Source organism: Anomaloglossus baeobatrachus, chromosome 5, assembly GCF_048569485.1.
Source record: "Anomaloglossus baeobatrachus isolate aAnoBae1 chromosome 5, aAnoBae1.hap1, whole genome shotgun sequence".
NCBI lineage: Eukaryota > Metazoa > Chordata > Amphibia > Anura > Aromobatidae > Anomaloglossus > Anomaloglossus baeobatrachus.
The window spans coordinates 525,186,260-525,206,791 of NC_134357.1; the positions used below are offsets into that span (position 1 = coordinate 525,186,260).

Consider the following 20,532-nt stretch of genomic DNA (forward strand, 5'->3'; position numbering starts at 1 on the left):
TGTGCCTCCTAAATACTCTGGAATGCTCTGCCACAACACATCAGACTCTCACCTACCTTGACAAGCTTCAAAAGTAACCTGAAGAACCACCTCTTCCGACAAGCCTACAACCTGCCGTAACCCTCAGTCTGATACAGCGCCGCACAATCAGCTCTACCCTCACCTACTGTATCTTCACCTATCCCTTGTAGACTGTGAGCCCTCGCGGGCAGGTACCTCTATCCTCCTGTACCAATCTGTGCCTTGTATTGTTTAAGATTTTTGTACTTGTCCCTATTATGTATACCCCTTTCACATGTAAAGCGCCATGGAATTGATGGCGCTATAATAATAATAATAATAATAATAACTTAGCCCAGGTTGCTTTGATAGCAGCCTTCAGCTGATCTGCATTGTTAGGTCTGGTGTCTCACATCTTCCTCTTGACAATATCCCATAGATTATCTCTGGGGTTTAGGTCAGGATAGTTTTCTGGCCAATCAAGTACAGGGATACTGTGGTTATTAAACCAGGTATTGGTACTTTTGGCAGTGTGGAGAGGAGCCAAGTCCTGCTGGAAAATTACATTTCCCTCTTCAAAAAGCTTGTCGGCACAAGGAAGCATGAACTGCTCTAAAATTTCCTGGTAGACGGCAGCGTTAAGTTTGGTCTTGATAAAACACAGTGGAGCTACACCAGAAGATGACATGGCTCCACAAAACATCACTGACTGTGGAAACTTCACATTAGACCTCAAGCAGCTTGGACTGTGGCCTCTCCACTCTTCCTCCAGACTCTGGGTCCTTGATTTCCAAATGAAATGTAAAACTTACTTTCATCTTAAAACACCTTGGACCACTGAGTCCTGGTCCACTGGTCCAGTTCTTTTTCTCCTTGACCCAGGTAAGACATTTCTGGCATTGTCTATTGGTCATGAGTGGCTTCACACAAGGAATGCGACACTTGTCGCCCATGTCCTGGATATGTCTGTGTGTGGTGGCTCTTGAAGCACTTACTCCAGCAGCAGTCCACTCCTTGTGAATCTCCCCCAAATTTTTGAATTGCCTTTTCTTAACAATCCTATCAAGGCTGCGGTTAACCCAGTTTCTTATGCGTCTTTTTCTACAATTTTTCCTTCCACTTAACGTTCCATTAATATGCTTGAATACAGAACTCTGAACAGCCAGCTTCTTTAGCAATGAACCTTTGTGGCTTACCCTCCTTTTGGAGTGTGTCAATGACTGCCTTCTGGACATTGGTCAAGTCAGCAGTCTTCCCCATGATTGTGTAGCCTACAGAACCAGACTAAAGGACCATTATGAATGCTTAGGAAGTCTTTGTAGGTGTTTTGTGGAAATTATTCTAATTTTCTCAGATAATGACTTTTGGGTTTTCATTGGCTGTAAGCCATAATCATTAACCGTAACAGAAATAAACACTTGAAATAGATCCCTCTGTGTATAATGACTCTATATAATATATGTGTTTCACTTTTTGTATTGAATTACTGAAATAAATTAACTTTTTGATATTATAATTTATTGCGTATATATGGCTTCTCCCTGTGTGAATTTTTCTTAATGGTCAACAAATTACAATTTTCAAATAAAACATTTCTAAAACTTCTAGGTTTGATAATAGCTTCTACCTGTGTGATTTGTGTAATGTTCAACAAGACTACATTTGTATTTAAAATATTTCTCACGTTCTGAACACAAAAAAGGCTTCTCCCTTGTGTGAGTTATCTGATATGTAACAAAAATGTGATTTATCTGCAAAACATTTCCCACATTCTGAACATGAAAAAGGCTTCCCTGTGTGAATTCTCTGGTGTCTAATAAGATGTGAATTACATGTAAAGCATTTACCACATTTTGAACAAAAAAAGGGCTTCTCTCCAGTATGAATTCTTTGATGTGTAACACAATCTGACTTATTTGCAAAACATTTCCCACATTCTGAACATGAAAAAGGCTTCTCCCCTGTGTGAGTTCTCTGATGTGCAGCAAAATGTGATTTCTGTGCAAAACATTTCCCACATTCTGAACATGATAAAGGCTTCTCCCCTGTGTGAGTTTTCTGATGTGCAGCAAAATGTGATTTATGTGCAAAACATTTCCCACATTTTGAACATGAAAAAGGCTTCTCCCCTGTGTGAGTTCTCTGATGTGCAACAAAATGTGATTTCTGTGCAAAACATTTCCCACATTCTGAACATGAAAAAGGCTTCTCCCCTGTGTGAGTTCTCTGATGTGTAACAAAATTATGTTTGCATGCAAACCATTTCCCACATTCTGAACATGAAAAAGGCTTCTCCCCTGTGTGAGTTCTCTGATGTGCAACAAAATGTGATTTCCGTGCAAAACATTTCCCACATTCTGAACATGAAAAAGGCTTCTCCCCTGTGTGAGTTCTCTGATGTGCAACAAAATGTGATTTCTGTGCAAAACATTTCCCACATTCTGAACATGAAAATGGCTTCTCCCCTGTGTGAGTTCTCTGATGTGTAACAAATGTTTGTTTACATGCAAAACATTTCCCACATTCTGAACATGAAAATGGCTTCTCCCCTGTGTGAGTTCTCTGATGTGCAGCAAAATGTGATTTCTGTGCAAAACATTTCCCACATTCTGAACATGAAAAAGGCTTCTCCCCTGTGTGAGTTTTCTGATGTGCAGCAAAATGTGATTTATGTGCAAAACATTTCCCACATTTTGAACATGAAAATGGCTTCTCCCCTGTGTGAGTTCTCTGATGTGTAACAAATGTTTGTTTACATGCAAAACATTTCCCACATTCTGAACATGAAAATGGCTTGTGAGTTCTCTGGTAACTAAAAGACTCTGAAAAAAATGTTTTCTCCCCTGTGTGAATTTTTTTATGTATTTTTTCAGATTCTAAAGTTGAAAATGGCTTTTTTACTGTAAGAGCATTTCTATTTTGAATGCTTATTTTGTGACTTTTATTTTTCTTAATAGTCTGTGATAAATCAGAAGATAGGACCTGTTCAAAAGAATGAGATGATACATCTTTGCTTTGAAGAAATGATGCTATATCTGGAGCAATGGTATTCGCTTCAGTTATCTCTTGTGTGATATCAAGATCATCTGATTTAAAAACTGAAGATGTCAGTTGTGCCTTTAATCTCCTAGTACAGTCATCTGCCAAGAATAAAAATTATTTTTAATAATCTATATAGAAATGAAAGGATACAATGTATAAAATAACTAAAGAAACTGCAAGTTATGTAGCAATCTATAATTAGAATAATTATTTACTGAAACAAAAAAAATGTTCAGAATTTAACAGTAGACCTCAGAGTAGGAACCAGTAGACCATGATGTTCAACCATTCTTGTTCATTTTGCATCCCAAATCTTTGTATAATAATCTACCAAATAATGTTTTCTGGCCAAAATTACACCCAAAAACTTCTGCTCGGTCAGTAGAAAAATGGAGAGTTTCCACATTAGTTATAGCTGAAAGACTCTTCTAAAGCAATATGGCTGCATAATCCAATCCAGAAAAATCCCAAAGCCAAATGTCCTCGATGCTTCTCAGCGTTGCAGTATCCCAAACACTGTTACTATCAATGTTTGGCATTGCAAGAACCAGGGCTGTGGAGTCTGAGTACATTTTGGTGGAGTCGGTATAAAATGGATTGACTCCGACTCCTAAAATATATAATAAATTGGGGACAGTAGTGCATTGCAATATGTGATGAATATTTTTTCATAGAAATTTGGGAAAGTTATGAAATGTCCTATAAATGGCTGTTCTATTCCTGATCAAAGGCCACATTCACACAGCGTTTTTGCTGCGTTTTTTGAGGATACATTTTTCAGCTGCAAAAGCAGATCACCTTTTTAAAAAACCGCACCACCTGAAAGGTTTTTGAGCTCATAGATAATGTTTTCAATAGCAAAAGCAGATTAGAAAAACACCACACAAACTGACATAATCATTCTTTGTGAGGATCCTCACAAAACGATGTGTCTGAATGTCATATCTTGAAAACCATTGCCTTTGCTGGGATGCCCAGAGACACTGCATTTCACTGAATTATTTTGCCATCAATGTTCGATATGTTTGTGACAAGAAAGAAATTGTTATCAAGACACTGTCAGTAAAAGACACTGAAGCTCATCACACCAGCCAGTTTCTCCAGGCCTTAGTGGAAAAAGTTCTGCAAGATTACGAACTCAAAAAAGAACAGGTTCTTGCTATTGTAGCGGACAATACTTCAAACATGATAAGTACAATTAAACTGATGAATGAGAGTAATGAATAACAACTAGAAGAAAGTTTAGGATTCAGTATGTGTGAGATGCAAGGCAACAGCGCTGTTCATGTAACTGAGGAACAAATATATTACAACAGAAGAACAGCAAAATGATACTTTAGAATTAGATGATCTTGTTGAAGCTGCTTCAAAACACTTGCATATTCATCACATGCGCTGTCTTGTGCACACGCTGCAGCTGGCAATAAGAGATAATCTGCAAGGGGGACATGCTGGAAATCTGATTGGAAAAGTGAGGAAATTGATTATTGCTGCTAGAACCCCTAAAATTGATTCCATCTTGAAGAGACGTGCTGGGAAAGGGGCAATTGTCGATCAAGCCACTCGGTGGGGCAGCACTTATTTAATGATTGAGCTATTGCTTCAACTAAAACAGTTTCTTATAGATATGGCGAACCCTAAGGTAACCCTAAATGAAGGTCAATGGACACAGGTGGCTGAATTGAAGGAATTGCTTAAATCACACATTTACCGTGACTGAAAAATTACAAGCTGAGGATTTAACTCCTGGCTTTTTCATAAGGGAGTGGAAGAACTTGCTATTTTGCCTGTCCCAAAGAGGAGGTTTATTCACAGATGGCATTTCTACTTCAATGAAACGGAGAGAGACACAGCTATTGGAAAATAAAATTCTTCTGGCAGCTGTTTATGTGGACCCAAGTCATTGTATACTGCTTGATGATCAACAGCTTACTAAAGGAAAAGAAGCTCTGACTGAGGTAGCAGTTAGGATGAGTGGCCCACATGACTGCCAGGTGGAAGATGACTTGGGTCCTGACAGTGCTACTGCTGCCATATCTTCAGCCTCATCAGATGAGGAGTTTAACTTTGGCAAGTATTGGGATGACATGGAGCAGGCAAAGCGTTGCCGCAAGAAAAAAAGATTTTACTCCGTCTCATATAGCAGAAGATTGACCATATTTCAGTAAAATGTTTCACTTGCTCTCAAAAAAATAGAAAAATTCAACCCTTCATCAAAACTGACTGTGCATGAGGCAATTCCTTTATACACAAAAATTGTTAGAGATGTTGCCCATGTGGTTACGGCTTTGCCTCCAACCCAAGTTAGTGTAAAGAAGTTGTGTTCTAGCCTTAAAATTATTAGGTCAGATTTGAGGTCACCCACGAAGGAGGATCTGATGGAGGCAACTCTATTTCTTACAACAAATGTTATTTAGTATGTTTTTGTTGAAAATGTTTTTTGCCACTTACATAGTTTATTACTTAATGATTTTATATATATATATATATATATATATATATATATATATATATATATATACACACATACATACATATATTACATAGTGCATTATATATTTACAATTTATTGCATTTTTTGTGTTCTAAATCTGTATTCCAATAAATATATTTTATGTTCTATCTAAATATCTTATTAAATATGATTACTGTATCATAAAAATTATTAAATGTCTGATGTTACATTGTACTACAATACATTTTTCACTTAAATATAAGCAATGTATGTGGGAGTCGGAGTCATGGAGTCGGGGCAAGGGAAATTGAGGAGTCGGAGTCGCAGGTTTAGCTTACAGACTCCTCAGCCCTGGCAAGAACCCACAAACATTTACGGTTTGCGTGTCTCGTGGAGCACAAGCTGGACACTAGGTGTTGGGCACTAAAATGGCAGATTTGCAATGTTCACTCTACAACATCCACTCCATACTAATTTCCAGAGACTGTCTGTAGGGTCAAAATATGCATTTACACTAAAGCAGAATATGGTAAATGCTATTTACTGACTATATGTTGTGATGTCACTATTTGTTTTAAGAGCATCCAAATGCAATGTTTGATCACTTCTAATTCTTTTACTTTTTTGATGATTTTCAGTTTTTGTTTAAATAAATGCAAAACAAATCAACCTCACATTACAGCTAAGATAAAGTAGAATATGTCACAGAAAAAAATCTCAGACACTGGGATCAGATATAGGTGTTATCATGTAAAGTGATAGATGTCAGATTGGAGAAATGGGGCCTGGATAGGAGCAGAAAACTACTGGAACACTATTGTAAATGTGAACAGTGTGCTAGCCAAAAAATACACAATCTATATGAAGTGAAAGCTGCACACCAAATTCAGAGAAATATGAACAAGCATAACTGCTTTATGATACATAAGGAATGAAAAATACAACTAACCATATGAAAAATGGAAAAAAAAATTAAATGTGACTGCTGAGGATTATTTGAAGAAAAAAAAAGAGATATTTAGCTAATGATCAATTCATTACTGCCCCATAACCAACTTCACGGTAATCTCTTATTTATGGGGTCCCTAACCAAATATTACCTCTATATGCAGTTAAAACCTGCTTGTGTGCATAGGTAGCTAACCAAATGTTACCTCTATGTGCGGTTGAAACCTGCTGTGTATGGGAAGCAAGGGACCTGGCTATATAGGAAATTGAATAAACATGGCTAAAGTATTCAGTATTTCTAATATCAATTTCGTCCATCAAGAAAGGTCTCTTCTGAATATCTCTGACAGCAATGAGGCAAGTCCTCCCTAGACACTGGAGATCGTCCTCTCCCCTCTAAGCTCGAATGGGCTGAATCTGTGGACTTTTTAATATGGATGGAAAATTTAATAATTTCATATGATTGGCTCCGTTCTGTGTCTTATGAATATGAGGACATGGTTAACCCGGTCTTCCTTTACCTCTCCTGACTTTGAGACTTGGTTAACCAATCCATGTTACATCTAGTAATGATATGAGGCTTTTTGTACTTGAATTGATGCTTTTCTTTCCTTTATGTGTTTCTATATTTTATGTTTTATGGTGTGTGCTCTTCTTCTCTACCCCCTTTTGTAAGAAGTTATTGTGTCTCGTGTTTTGTATTCAAAATTATATTTGTACAAAATATTTGTCAAGTCTTAAATAACGAAATAAAAACTTATTGTACCATAAACAATGAGAAATAATTATAAATTCTCCTAATGATCTTCTCTCTAAGAAAATGAGAGGTTTCAATCTATGGTAATTCACAGGTTACACCGTCCCCGGCTTTTATGCCCGAGATCGGAAAAATTAAATCTTCTAAATGTCCCATGTGTAACTCAGAGGCTTCAGATCTATTTCACATGTATTGTGACTGCCCGGAAAGTAGGAATTTCACCGCTCATGGTATGGGGTCTCGTCATAAAAGGAAAGTTTCACAAGACTGGACCTTTGTAACAACCCGATGAGCACATTCAGCAGAAGGGAGAGACGGAAGATTATAATCAATGATATGCCGAGATTCTAGGACGTCACCAGCATCATTACCCTCCGCTTTCTCTTAGGGGTCCACCATACAGATTAGATTTTTCTTCCCATGATTTTCTAAGTTGTCTGCACATTCTACGTACACTGTCATTTGGCTTTGCAGATTAGAGATCTGGGCAGCTAAGGGTCAACATCTTCTAATTTCAGGGGATAGGGTGGATCCTACCTGTAAGATATGGCTGATACAGATCTCACTCCAACAGAAGAGCGTCCAATGCCCAAAATAATGGGGACAGTTGTGGGTGAAGGAGCATGTGGTGGTCTAGCAGCAGAATGGTGAGCATTTTCTATGACCGGACTACAACCCTGATAAAGCAGCCACAGCCGGGGACTGAGAAGAATCTGTGACTTCTCTGCATTTAGTGGTCACTACTCACCTGTATCTGTAGGAATCTCCTCTTTACTCCGCTCATCACTCCTAACATATGTCTCTGTAGTATTAATATGGGTCAGATCTTCCCCCTGAAACAAATATTGTAAAAGTCACAGACAGATTGAGAAGTCATGTGACGCCCTGGACTAGCCAGGGGGTCACAGATAGGCCCTTGCATTACACCCGTCCCCTAAAAAGGAACCATCAGTCACTCAAAACCCTGAGTCACCCCCATCTGAGCCAGACGTCCACACCCGGGGGCGTTGTCAGGCGGTTGGCCACAACCACCGAGGAGGATGAAAGGTCAGGGACGGGGAAAAACAAACAGATTGGAGTTGAGTTGTGTTAGGGAAAGGGGAGGAGGTAAAAGTGCGGAGCTAAAGTAAATCTGTCAGGGGCCTAGGTTGCAGCCTAGGGACCCCGTGGCCAGGAGACAAACAGTGGTGGCAGTCTGTAGGAGGCCGGGAGTAGAACCGGCAAGGCACCGGGCCAGGGTTGGAGCCCGCCGGTACCGAATCGGGGAGTCAAACCGAAACCGAAGCACCAGGAAAGGGTACTCAGAGCCCGTACGAGGCCCAGAACCAACTGGACCAAGTCAAATTAACTGATTGCGGTCTGGACTCTAAGTCCATTCCCACCCCAAGTCCCAATAGACGGCAACAGCCCACCGAGGGGGATAGGAAGCCACCGCCCCCCTGGGAACAGAGCAGCGCTGCAGAAAGCAAGCAGAGTGCTTGGAAGAAACCAAGGGGGGACAGAGCAGAGATGTCCGTGCCTGAAGGAGATGGCGGAGGAGCGCTGGCCGCAGGAGCAGCGGTGCTTAACGACGGGGATGCAGCAGCCCTCGCTCCGGTTGCCCAGGTAATGCCGATCTCCTTGCCGTATGTGCCCGGTGATGCCTGGCTTTCCCAGTATGATGAGAAGCCTGACGCCTTGCCGGTGTACAGAAAGAAAATATGCTCGATCCTAGACCTGTACGCTATGACTGGGAGGCAGCGTGCGTCGGTAGTGCTGGGGCAGCTGACCGGCGCAGCCGAGCAGGAGACGGAGACCTGGGCCGATGCGGACCGGGCCTCGGTAACCATCATCTTTGAGAAACTACAGGCGGCCTTTGAAACCCGTACTGAGGCCGAGCTACAAATGCAGTTCTATCAATGTCGGCAACGGCCTACAGACAGCATCCGGGACTTTGCATTGCACCTACAGACGGCCCTCCGCACCCTAAGGCCATGTGCCCACGGGAGCTTTTTGCTGCGGAGTTTGTCGCGGAAAACCTGCGGATTTTTCTGGATTTTCCAGATAAATCCGCAGGTTCTAGCATGTACAGGCACTCACCATGTTACCCTATGGGACATGGGGAGTGTCTGTGTCCACGCTGCAGAAAGTGCGGCTGCGGAATCTCCTGCGGAGATCCCTCAGCCGCACCTAACTGCATGTCAATTATTCAGGCGGATTTACCTGCGGAGATCCCGGCCCTCCGCTATGGAGATAGAGGCCGGGACGTCCGCAGGTAAATCGCGTGAAAGTCCACATGTTTCCCGCAGCTATTCCGCTGGAAACTCGCAGCTAAAAATAGCTGCGGATGCCGGCGGGCAGCTGCGGGAAACATGCGGCCGTACCTGTGAATATATCCGCAGGTACGAGCGCCCATGGGCACATGGCCTAAAGCGGGTAGACACCATCAGTGAGGCCAACGGCAACAAGATGCTAATGGGGCAGTTCCTGCAGGGGCTGGGATCCGCCAAAGATCGCAAAAAGCTGCGGTTGTGGACCATGGAGCATGCCAACCTAGACTTTGCCGTATTAAAAGAACGGGCCATCAACGCCCTGCAAGCTCCCGACATCGGCGCCCCTGCTGCGGCCCCTTGGCCCGCCGAGTCAGCTCCTGTCACGGTGGCGCCCCCCCTCCTGCCTCTGCCGGCCCCGGCTGCACCTGTTGGGACTCTGGAAGGACTGACCGAGCGGGTCCAGTGCATCAGTGAAGAGCTTGCCCGGGTTGTCACCGCACTCAAGCTGTCGCCGAGAGTCAAGCCCCTGGAGAAGATCCAGCTCACCGACAGTCCAGAGGACGTCCCCTGGATGCAGCGGAGGAAGAGCAGCGACTCCCGGTACGGACCGCCTGTCTGCTACATGTGCAACAAGTCCGGCCACTATGCTAGGCGATGCCCGTTAAACGAGCAACCCCTGAGGCCAAGGGCCAATCCTCAGGAGTAGACCCCTATGGCCCAGCTGACTGGCGAGATCGGTACATTGGAGGCCGCCCAATCATCTCGGTGGCGGTGGATGGAGTCCCGACCATGGCCCTGCTGGACACTGGATCGCAGGTAACCACCATACCCTATACCTTGTACCAGCGGTACTGGGCTGACAGTGACCTTTCCCCTCCCGATGACAGTATGACCATCATAGCAGCCAACGGGCTCCCGATGACCCAGGTGGGGTTCAAAGAGGTGACTCTGACAGTAGGACGGACTGATCTGAAGCGCCAGGGGATGATTGTGGTACGACATGAACCCAGTGACCGGGTTCCTAAAATGGTGTTAGGGACCAATGTGATTGAACACTGTATGGGAGAAGTGTTGAGCCTGTTGCAGCAGTTGTCTGCCACTGCAGGAGGGGGCCGACAGAGGGCGCTGCAGCGCGAGATCCGGGCCCTTCTGCAGCAGCAGCAGGTGAATCTGACGGGTGGTGAAATTAGTGGAGTGCGGGTGATGGATGTGGCGCCATTGGTGGTGCCTCCCCGAAGTGAAATGATGATCTGGGGCAGCCATAGGTCCCCAGGGACGGGGTTACCCGGCAATGGTAGAGCCCTTGCCCTCAGAACACTGGCCCACAGTGGGGTGATTGATGTCAAGAGGGGGAGAGTGTCCGTGAGAGTGTTGAATTGTGGGGAGGAAGAAGTCAGGCTCCCCCGCTACACCACCATAGCCAAGCTGTACACAGTAGATGCCCACGCCATCCATCAGACTGCCCCCACTGCACCCACACCCAGTCCACACACTGACACCTCCCCCAGCCAGAGAGAGGAATGGTGCCAGGAATTGCATGTTAGCACCGAGGCCACACCGGGACACCACAAGGAAAAGGTATACAGGGTAGTGCAGGAGTATGGGCAGGTTTTCAGTAAGCACCCGTTAGACTTCGGGAGGTAATCCTTAATAGGGGGTCCAACACCACATCCCCACAGGCACACACCCGCCCATCAAGGAGAGGTATCGCCCAATTCCACCAGCCCACTACCAATGCGCTAAGGACATGCTGAGAAATATGAAGGAGGCGGGAGTGATACGGGATAGTTGTAGTCCCTGGGCCACCCCCTTGGTGCTGGTAGGAAAGAAGGACGGCACCATGAGGATGTGCGTGGATTACCGGAAGATCAATCAAATAACGCACAAAGATGCCTACCCTCTCCCTCGCATAGAGGAGTCCCTGGCTGCCCTCAAGACTGCTAACTACTTTTCTACCCTTGACCTTACTAGTGGCTACTGGCAGGTAGCGGTTGCACCCAAAGACCGTGAAAAGACCGCGTTCGCCACCCCTATGGATCTCTGCAAGTTCAACAGTATGCCGTTCGGGCTGTGCAATGCCCTGGGGACCTTCCAGAGGTTGATGGAGTGCTGTTTGGGACACCTTAACTTTGAGACTGGTCTGCTGTATCTGGACGATGTGATCGTGTATTCCAGAACATATGAAGCCCATCTGGAGCACCAGACTGAGGTGTTTCCAGCCCTTTCCAAGTACGGGATGAAGTTGAAGCCCTCCAAGTGCCATCTGCTGAAGCCCAGAGTGCAATACCTCGGGCACGTAGTGAGTGCAGAGGGTATAGCCCCTGACCCCGAGAAGGTGACGGCAATCCAGGACTGGCCGCGGCCAACCACGGTAAGGGAAGTGAGACAGTTCCTGGGCCTAGTCGGCTACTACCGCCGTTTTATCCACAGGTACACCAATATGGCCGCACCCATGCGAGATCTCCTCGTGGGACAGACCAAAAATGGTAGATCCCCGGGGCCCCCATTTACCTGGGAAGAAAAGAACGAAGAGTTCTTCCAGCAATTGAAGTCGGCGTTGACAGGGGAAGAGATAGTGGCTTACCCGGACTACGGCCTCCCGTTCGTCCTGTACACTGATGCCAGTAATGTGGGTCTCGGGGCAGTCTTGTCCCAGATCCAGGACGGGAAGGAGAGGGTGATTGCCTACGCCAGCCGAAAACTCCGGCCGACTGAGAGAAACCCCGAAAATTACAGCTCCTTCAAACTTGAGTTCCTAGCCCTGGTGTGGGCAATAACCGAAAGGTTTAAACACTACCTCGCGGCAGCGAAGTTCACGGATAACAATCCATTGACCAACCTCGACACTGCCAAGTTGGGCGCCCTGGAGCAGCGATGGATGGCTAGGCTGTCCAACTATGATTTCACCATCAAGTACAGGGCTGGCCGTAAGAACACCAATGCGGATGCACTATCCCGCATGCCACACCCAGCTGACGAAGGAGCAGAGGAGGACGACTTGGAGGAAATTGAACTCCCCGCGTTCCATAGGCTACCGGATGAGGGGCCGTGTGTCAACCAACAGCAGGTGAACTTCGATCCTTTACCCAGCCAGGGGTGGCAACAGGCTCAAGATCAGGAGCCCGCCGTCCAGTTGGTCAAGACCATGATCGCACAGGGTTCCTCCAGAATGGACGCCCTGGCCCCCTCCGAAGCGCAGCGGCTGTGGACGGAGAGAGACCGCCTGTCCCTACACCAAGGGAAGCTGTACCGGGAGCTGATTAGCCCGAAGTCCCATGAGAAGATTCGCCAGTTGGTGGTGCCTCAGGCCTATGTGCCTAAAGTCCTACAGGCCTACCACGATGGTGCTGGGCACTTCGGCTGGAAAAAGCTGGAAATGCTGCTGAGGGAGCGGTTCTACTGGAGTGGAATGCGGAGGCCCGTGGAGGCATGGTGCCGAGAGTGTGGTCCTTGTACCCTGCGGAGATGGGACGAGGCCAGCCAGAAGGCCCCGCTGCAACCGATTATCACCCATCAGCCGCTAGAGTTGGTCGCTCTGGACCACGTCAAGCTCACACCCAGACGGAATGGGTACACCTACGCTCTGACCATGGTGGACCACTATTCGAGATTCCTAGTGTTTGTTCCTGTCAAAGACCTGACCGGGCGCACTGCTGCCAGAGCCTTCCAAGCTTACTTCTGTCGATCCCATGGCTACCCGGAGAGGGTGCTCATGGACCAGGGTCCAGCCTTTGAAGCGGAGGTGTTTCAGGAATTTTGTCAACTATACGGGTGCAGGAAGATCCGAACCACACCATACCATGCCCAAAGTAATGAGATGTGCGAGAAAATGAACTACCTGGTGTTGAATCTCCTCAAGACGCTACCCCTGGAAGAGAGAAATCTGTGGCCCGAGAAGCTACCCGACCTGGTGGACATGTACAAAAATATCCCCTGCAGTTCCACCAAGTGTACTCCGGCGTACCTGATGAGGGCCCGGCCAAGACGACTGCCCGTCGACCTCGAGATGGATCTCGACGCACCTGAAGCTCTTCCCTCTACCAACAATTGGGATGCCAAGCGCCAGGCGCAGTATTGACGTGTCCAGGAATATGTGGAAGGGAATCTGCACCAGACTCGGGAGAAGCAGGAGCAACGCTTCAATAGACGGGCCCAAGCGCCCCCTTTTGAGCCTGGAGATGTGGTGTTGAAGCGCAAGAGAAGAACGCATAAGCTGGACGATCAGTGGGAGAGGGCTCCGTACGTCGTCCAACCCACCGGCTGGGAGAACGAGAAAACTTATCTAATCATCTGCGACCAGGGGAGAACCACGGCCACTGTTTCCAGAGACCACCTGAATAGGTGCCCGGACCCCTGAAGCTAGTGGAGGAGGCTCCCGTCCCCATGCCACGCGGGGATAGGAAGAAAGAGGTGATCCACACCGTGATGGGCAATTTCCCAGCAGATTGGCCTACGCAGAATGGCGCAGTAATTGTTCATGTGATAATGTTCCCGCAACCCGCGGAAGAGATCGAGATGGAGCAGTCCGCCAGTGAGCCAGCTGAACAAGCGCCCAGGGATGCACCTATCCCACGTCCCCTTAGGTCCCTACCCGCCATACCCGATGAGCGGGAAGTGGGACCAGTTGTCCCCTCTCCCCCGCTGCCTCCCCTGAAATGTTGGGCCCAGAAGGTCCACACGCCCCAACCTAGGTCAGCCCCCGCTTAGGTACAGGGAAACTGCCATTTAGGTGAGCAGAAAGATTGATTGTGTAAATAGGTGACTGAATGACTAATGGACAGATACACTTATCTGATTAACAGAAGAAGATTAAGGTAGCGGAAGTCAAAGCTACAGAACTGCCCGTCCCCGTTGGGACTTTGTTTTTGTCCGTTATGCCCCGTTACATATGAACAAGGTCGAGAACTTGCAGGCCACACAAAAACTTTGGGCTTGTAAATAATCCCTCTGACATCTTCCCGCTTCCGTCAGTCTCCGGAGAGGCTGATTTGGAGGATGGGCCTGTGGGAAGTTGATGGCCCAGGCCCGCCACCACCGCAACTGCGGTGGCGATCCTCCGGGGTCAGGAGTCCCCTGGACGTGGGGCCTCTGATTGACTGTCGGGTGCGAAGTACCGTACCCGTCCCGCTTGGGTGGCTTAGGCCAGTTCCTGTTTCCGGACTGGGGAAAAGGGGTGCTGCCCGTTTCTTAGGGGCACCATCAAGGCCTAGGTTATTTGGGTGGGAAAGCGGAAGGACATGGACCCGTTCCCGTTTGTATTAAAATGTTCCCGTAACATTCAAGTAATTGTCTCCTGTTGAGGGATGAAACAAAAGTATGCTTATTGTAAATATGTTATTATAAATGTAAGTGTTGCCCGTTTACCCGTTTTCTATTTTGCAGTTAACAAAAAGAAAAATAAACCCGGTGTTGGTGGCCCGGCATTCCGCGGACGGTCTGCGTTAAACCAAGGGGGAATGTGACGCCCTGGACTAGCCAGGGGGTCACAGATAGGCCCTTATATTACACCCGTCCCTTAAAAAGGAACCATCAGTCACCCAAAACCCTGAGTCACCCCCATCTGAGCCAGACGTCCACACCCGGGGGCGTGGTCAGGCGGTTGGCCACACCCACCGAGGAGGATGAAAGGTCAGGGGCGGAGAAAAACAAACAGATTGGAGTTGAGTTGTGTTAGGGAAAGGAGAGGAGGTAGAAGTGTGGAGCTAAAGTAAATCTGTCAGGGGCCTAGGTTGGAGCCTAGGGACCACATGGCCACGAGACAGGCGGTGGTGACCATCTGTAGGAGGCCGGGAGTAGAACCGGCGGAACCGTCAAGGCACCGGGCCTGGGTTGGAGCCCGCCGGTACCGAATCGGGGAGTCAAACCGAAACCGGAGCACCAGGAAAGGGTACTCAGAGCCCGTACGAGGCCCAGAACCAACTGGACCAAGTCAAATTAACTGATTGCAGTCTGGACTCTAGGTCCATTCCCAACCCAAGTCCCGATAGACGGTAACAGCCCACCGAGGGGGATAGGAAGCCACTGCCCAGGCACCAAAATCCCACGGGCCAGCGCCTGTGGGCAAAAAGGCTCCTCCATCAGCTACAAGTCGGGGAGCGGACTACCGTTGTTCAGGCATAGTAGTCAAACAGCTAAAAGAGGTGCGGGAGAAAGACGGACATCATCAACCAGAGTAGGGAGGAACAACGCAGCCGGCTGCGGCCACCGACCATCATCCCGTTTTTGGTTTACCATTGACTCCAGTGTGTCTTCCTCTGAGTGAGTACACCAGTGCTCTCCGGCACCACACTGCATTATGCCGCCCGGCCCTGCATCCCACCTGCATCCTCTCCCCTCACAGCGGGCCCCGGGACCCACATCCCCCTACCCACGGAGGGGTCAACACCTAGCTGCACCCCAACACCGCACCCGGGGGCCCCCACCATCACCAGCAGCGGTGGTGCCAATAATCATCACATCCCGTGGGTGGCGTCACAAACAATCTCTATCGCGGCCCCGGTCGCGCACCCACCCGATCACCAAAGACTACCCCCCTTAACAGAGTGACGTGGCCCCCAGTCCGGAGGTGCTCGAGCCACCGATCCAGCAAGCCCGGATCCGAGCGGCTCGGCGGCCAGCAGCCGAGCCCCCAGGGCGGTACAGTCACATCTATGATCGGTTCTAATCCTGCCATCTCCACCGCTCTCATTACACAAGTATAACACATATAATACTGGAGGATAAAACAAGACTGAGCACAAGACCTTCACAGCCGTCTACACATCATAGAGAGATTTCATGGCCCCTTCTCTCCATCTACCTGATGATCCTGAGGAACATCGGGATCTTCTTGTTTACAGTCCTGTGGTAGAAGAGGACGGGGACATCTCTCTGGTGTTGTCCTCTTACTGGATAGACCTGGAGGAGACACATACAGGGACTGAATTCATTCCTTACATACAGATAATTATAGGCCATGTGTATTTAGTCCTGTCTATTACCTGGTGATGTGAGGGGCCGGGGATCTTCCATCATGACGTCCTTGTACAGATCTTTGTGTCCTTCTAAATACTCCCACTCCTCCATGGAGAAATAGACGGTGACGTCCTGACACCTTATAGGAACCTGACACATACAATGATACCGTCACCCCCGATCCCTTCATAGCGTTACTGTATAATGTCCCAGCATTCCCAGCAGTGTCACCTCTCCAGTCAGCAGCTCAATCATCTTGTAGGTGAGTTCTAGGATCTTCTGGTCATTGATATCCTCATGTATCGGGGGGTGAGGTGGAGGCCCCGTGATTGGGCTCAGGGGTCTTCCCCATCCCTCAGACACAGGGTCCTGACAGCGCTCACTAGAGGTCTTCTTCACTACTGTGTAATCCTGGTTATGGAGAGACACAGTAATAAATCTCACTCCAGACATTTCCAGAGTCCTCACCTCTCCAGTTCTGTCCATCTGTTATTCCCATAGATAAGAATGATGTAATGTGACGTCATCAGAATCTCTCACCTCTCCAGTAAGCCGGAAGAGGATCTCTAGGGTGAGGTGTAATATCCTCTCCGCCATCTTGTCCCTGTCCATATCCATCCTTCACGGCGCAATCAGGAGAATTCTTTTCTATAGAAGATCTCCACTGAGAGGATCCGATATTGTAGGGACCTGAATGGGGAGAAGATGATGATGTAACATCATAAAGAATCTGCTGTAATAATACAATTACTGGAGAGAATAAGGGGAAACATATGAGGAGACAGAAGGTGTAGTAGTTGTTCGTTCTTGTCTCGTATGGACTGGAACATAAATTGAATTGCTGACGTAGAGGTACTTTGCACGTTGTAACATCGCTACTGCGATATCGTCAGGGTCAAATCGAAAGTGACGCACATCCGGCGCCGGTAACGACGTTGCAATGTGTAAAGCCTAGATGCACCGATAAACGATCGCAAAAGCGTCGAAAATCGGTGATCTGTGTAGTGTCAGACATTTCCATAATGTCGCACCAATAGGAGATACAATGTTGTTCCTCGTTCCTGCGGCACCACACATCGCTGTGTGTGAAGCCGCACAAGCGAGGAACATCTCCTTACCTGCTTCCCGCCTGCAATGAGGAAGGAAGGAGGTGGGCGGGATGTTTATGTCCCTCCGCTTCTATTGGCCGCCTGCCGTGTGACGTCGCGCGACTCGTTCAGTACGGCATCTATCACAAGATATCGCATGTGCGACAGGGGCGGGGACTATCGCGCTCGGCATCGCTATCATCGGCTAGCGATGTCGCAGCATGCAAAGTACCCCTAAGACGTGTCCTCCGCTCCAAATCACTGGTAATTTTGGGCAATGCTTCAGCCACTGATTGACGGCCAAGATCATGTTTGTTATCACTGACTAAACTGACAGGAAATCCAGAGACTGGCGGGGACCCAAGCAGCGGAGCACAGGAGTAATGGGGGATCATTATGTGTTACTATTGTTAGTATTTTACAGTAGTCAGCTTTTTCTATCTACTAATAAATCCTATATATTTATTTAGGCCACACACAACAAGCAGTTTCCTCCTCGGAGTCGGCAGCTGAATACGTTTCTCAGAGACTCATCTTCCATATCACTAATTCCCCTCTCATTTACCAACACTGGAATCGGCATCAGCAAAACTGCAGGAGAAATTCATTACACGTGAGAGGAGAAATAACGGCTCCATGATGAGGATGACATCTTCATCCTCTACTGCGTCTCTATAAAGATATCTGGCCGGAGTCCATCACTGACTCCATCACCACCACTAAATGGAGAGGAAAATGTCTATATGGATGGGGGTTCAGATTTGGCATTGCTTTTTTTTTTGTTTTTTTATAGCCCATGATATGTGGATTTTTTTTGGGGGGGGAGGGGGGCATTTTCCCCTTAGGCTTCTGTATATTACATGAAAATGGCTAGAAAATTAAGCAGGTTCTCATTGCCCCCGATTCCCCATCATTTCTTGATTATTGGGGGCTGTTTGGTTGCTATAGTAGTTAGAGGCCTATGTACAAATGTCTATTAATCTCTGCCAGACGCAGCGTCCAATAAGCTCTTAGGCCCCAAACACATCAGACTAAAGTCAGCAGCGGCTGCTGATTGCGGAGGGGATCGGTCGCTGTATAATATATATGGAGCCTCCCGACAGATGACGTCAGGGCAGAGAAGGATCCGGCATGCTGAATTTCACAGACTGATCCGTTTCTTCTTCCTGGAGATAATCCTCCGCTCCAGGAGTCTGGAGGCGCCTCTCTCATAGTGACCACAGGAAAGCTGGAGTGTTGGTGTATGGGGGAGTCGGGGGAGAAGCAGTCATCACCGTCTGTGAAATCTAAGTGTGCCAGGGTCTGTCAGTATATACACACCTCCTCTGAAAGGCCACAGAGGATGCAACATCATTAAGAAAGAGGCACCACTAACCAAATAACACTGTGAAGACCAAAGAGATCGCCAAACAACACCATGAAGACCAAGGAGGAGATCTCCAAACAAGACCACGAAGACCAAGGAGATCTCCAAACACCACCACGAAGACCAAGGAGATCTCCAAACACCACCACAAAGACCAAGGAGATCTCCAAACACCACCACGAAGACCAAGGAGATCTCCAAACAACACCACGAAAACCAAGGAGATCTCCAAACAACACCACGAAGACCAAGGAGATCTCCAAACAACACCACGAAGACCAAGGAGATCTCCAAACAACACCACGAAGACCAAGGAGATCTCCAAACAACACCACGAAGACCAAGGAGATCTCCAAACAACACCACGAAGACCAAGGAGATCTCCAAACAACACCACGAAGACCAAGGAGATCTCCAAACAACACCACGAAGACCAAGGAGATCTCCCAACAACACCACGAAGACCAAGGAGATCTCCAAACAACACCACGAAGACCAAGGAGATCTCCAAACAACACCACGAAGACCAAGGAGATCTCCAAACAACACCACGAAGACCAAGGAGATCTCCAAACAACACCACGAAGACCAAGGAGATCTCCAAACAACACCACGAAGACCAAGGAGATCTCCAAACAACACCACGAAGACCAAGGAGATCTTCAAACAACACCACGAAGACCAAGGAGATCTCCAAACAACACCACGAAGACCAAGGAGATCTCCAAACAACACCACGAAGACCAAGGAGATCTCCAAACAACACCACGAAGACCAAGGAGATCTCCAAACAACACCACGAAGACCAAGGAGATCTCCAAACAACACCACGAAGACCAAGGAGATCTCCAAACAACACCACGAAGACCAAGGAGATCTCCAAACAACACCACGAAGACCAAGGAGATCTCCAAACAACACCACGAAGACCAAGGAGATCTCCAAACAACACCACGAAGACCAAGGAGATCTCCAAACAACACCACGAAGACCAAGGAGATCTCCAAACAACACCACGAAGACCAAGGAGATCTCCAAACAACACCACGAAGACCAAGGAGATCTCCAAACAACACCACGAAGACCAAGGAGATCTCCAAACAACACCACGAAGACCAAGGAGATCTCCAAACAACACCACGAAGACCAAGGAGATCTCCAAACAACACCACGAAGACCAAGGAGATCTCCAAACAACACCACGAAGACCAAGGAGATCTCCAAACAACACCACGAAGACCAAGGAGATCTCCAAACAACACCATGAAGACCAAGGAGATTTCCAAACACCACCACGAAGACCAAGGAGATCTCCAAACAACACCACGAAGACCAAGGAGATCTCCAAACAACACCACGAAGACCAAGGAGATCTCCAAACAACACCACGAAGACCAAGGAGATCTCCACACAAGTCAGAGATAAAGTGGTGAGAAGTACAAGTCAGGGTTGGGTTCTAATCATCAAATGGAAAGAAAATGTTACCACAACAAACCTGCCAAGAGAGGGCCGCCCACCAAACCTCTCAGCCCAGACAAGGAGGGCATTAATCAGAGGCAGCGCAGAGACCAAAGGTGACCCTGAAGGAGCTGCAGAGTTCCCAAGCAGAGACCGGAGTATCTGCCCATACAACCACAATAAGCCATACACTCCATAGAGCCGGCCTTTAT

At 47.5% G+C, this 20,532-nt stretch overlaps 1 protein-coding gene across 1 annotated transcript; it reads right to left on the minus strand.

Annotated features, from left to right (window-relative positions):
• Positions 1 to 1,569: 1,569 nt before the first annotated feature.
• Positions 1,570 to 17,044, minus strand: LOC142310441 (uncharacterized). The gene is made up of 7 exons (XM_075347967.1): positions 16,949 to 17,044; positions 16,640 to 16,819; positions 16,435 to 16,558; positions 16,254 to 16,351; positions 7,951 to 8,035; positions 2,940 to 3,140; positions 1,570 to 2,876 (listed from the first exon to the last, which is right to left on the minus strand). The coding sequence occupies exons 1-7, from the start codon at positions 17,024 to 17,026 to the stop codon at positions 1,681 to 1,683; spliced, it is 1,962 nt and encodes a 653-aa protein (XP_075204082.1). The 5' UTR covers positions 17,027 to 17,044; the 3' UTR covers positions 1,570 to 1,680.
• Between the last annotated feature and the right edge of the window lie 3,488 nt (positions 17,045 to 20,532).

What these genes read in the sequence shown, in the direction of transcription:
- LOC142310441 (XM_075347967.1), bottom strand. Translation starts at nt 17,026, where the DNA reads ATGGATATGGACAGGGACAAGATGGCGGAGAGGATATTACACCTCACC. An exon ending in TTGAGCTGCTGACTGGAGAG is followed by an intron (nt 16,559 to 16,639) that starts GTGACACTGCTG and finishes TGTATGTGTCAG; the next exon opens with GTTCCTATAAGGTGTCAGGA. An exon ending in CCGGCCCCTCACATCACCAG is followed by an intron (nt 16,352 to 16,434) that starts GTAATAGACAGG and finishes TGTCTCCTCCAG; the next exon opens with GTCTATCCAGTAAGAGGACA.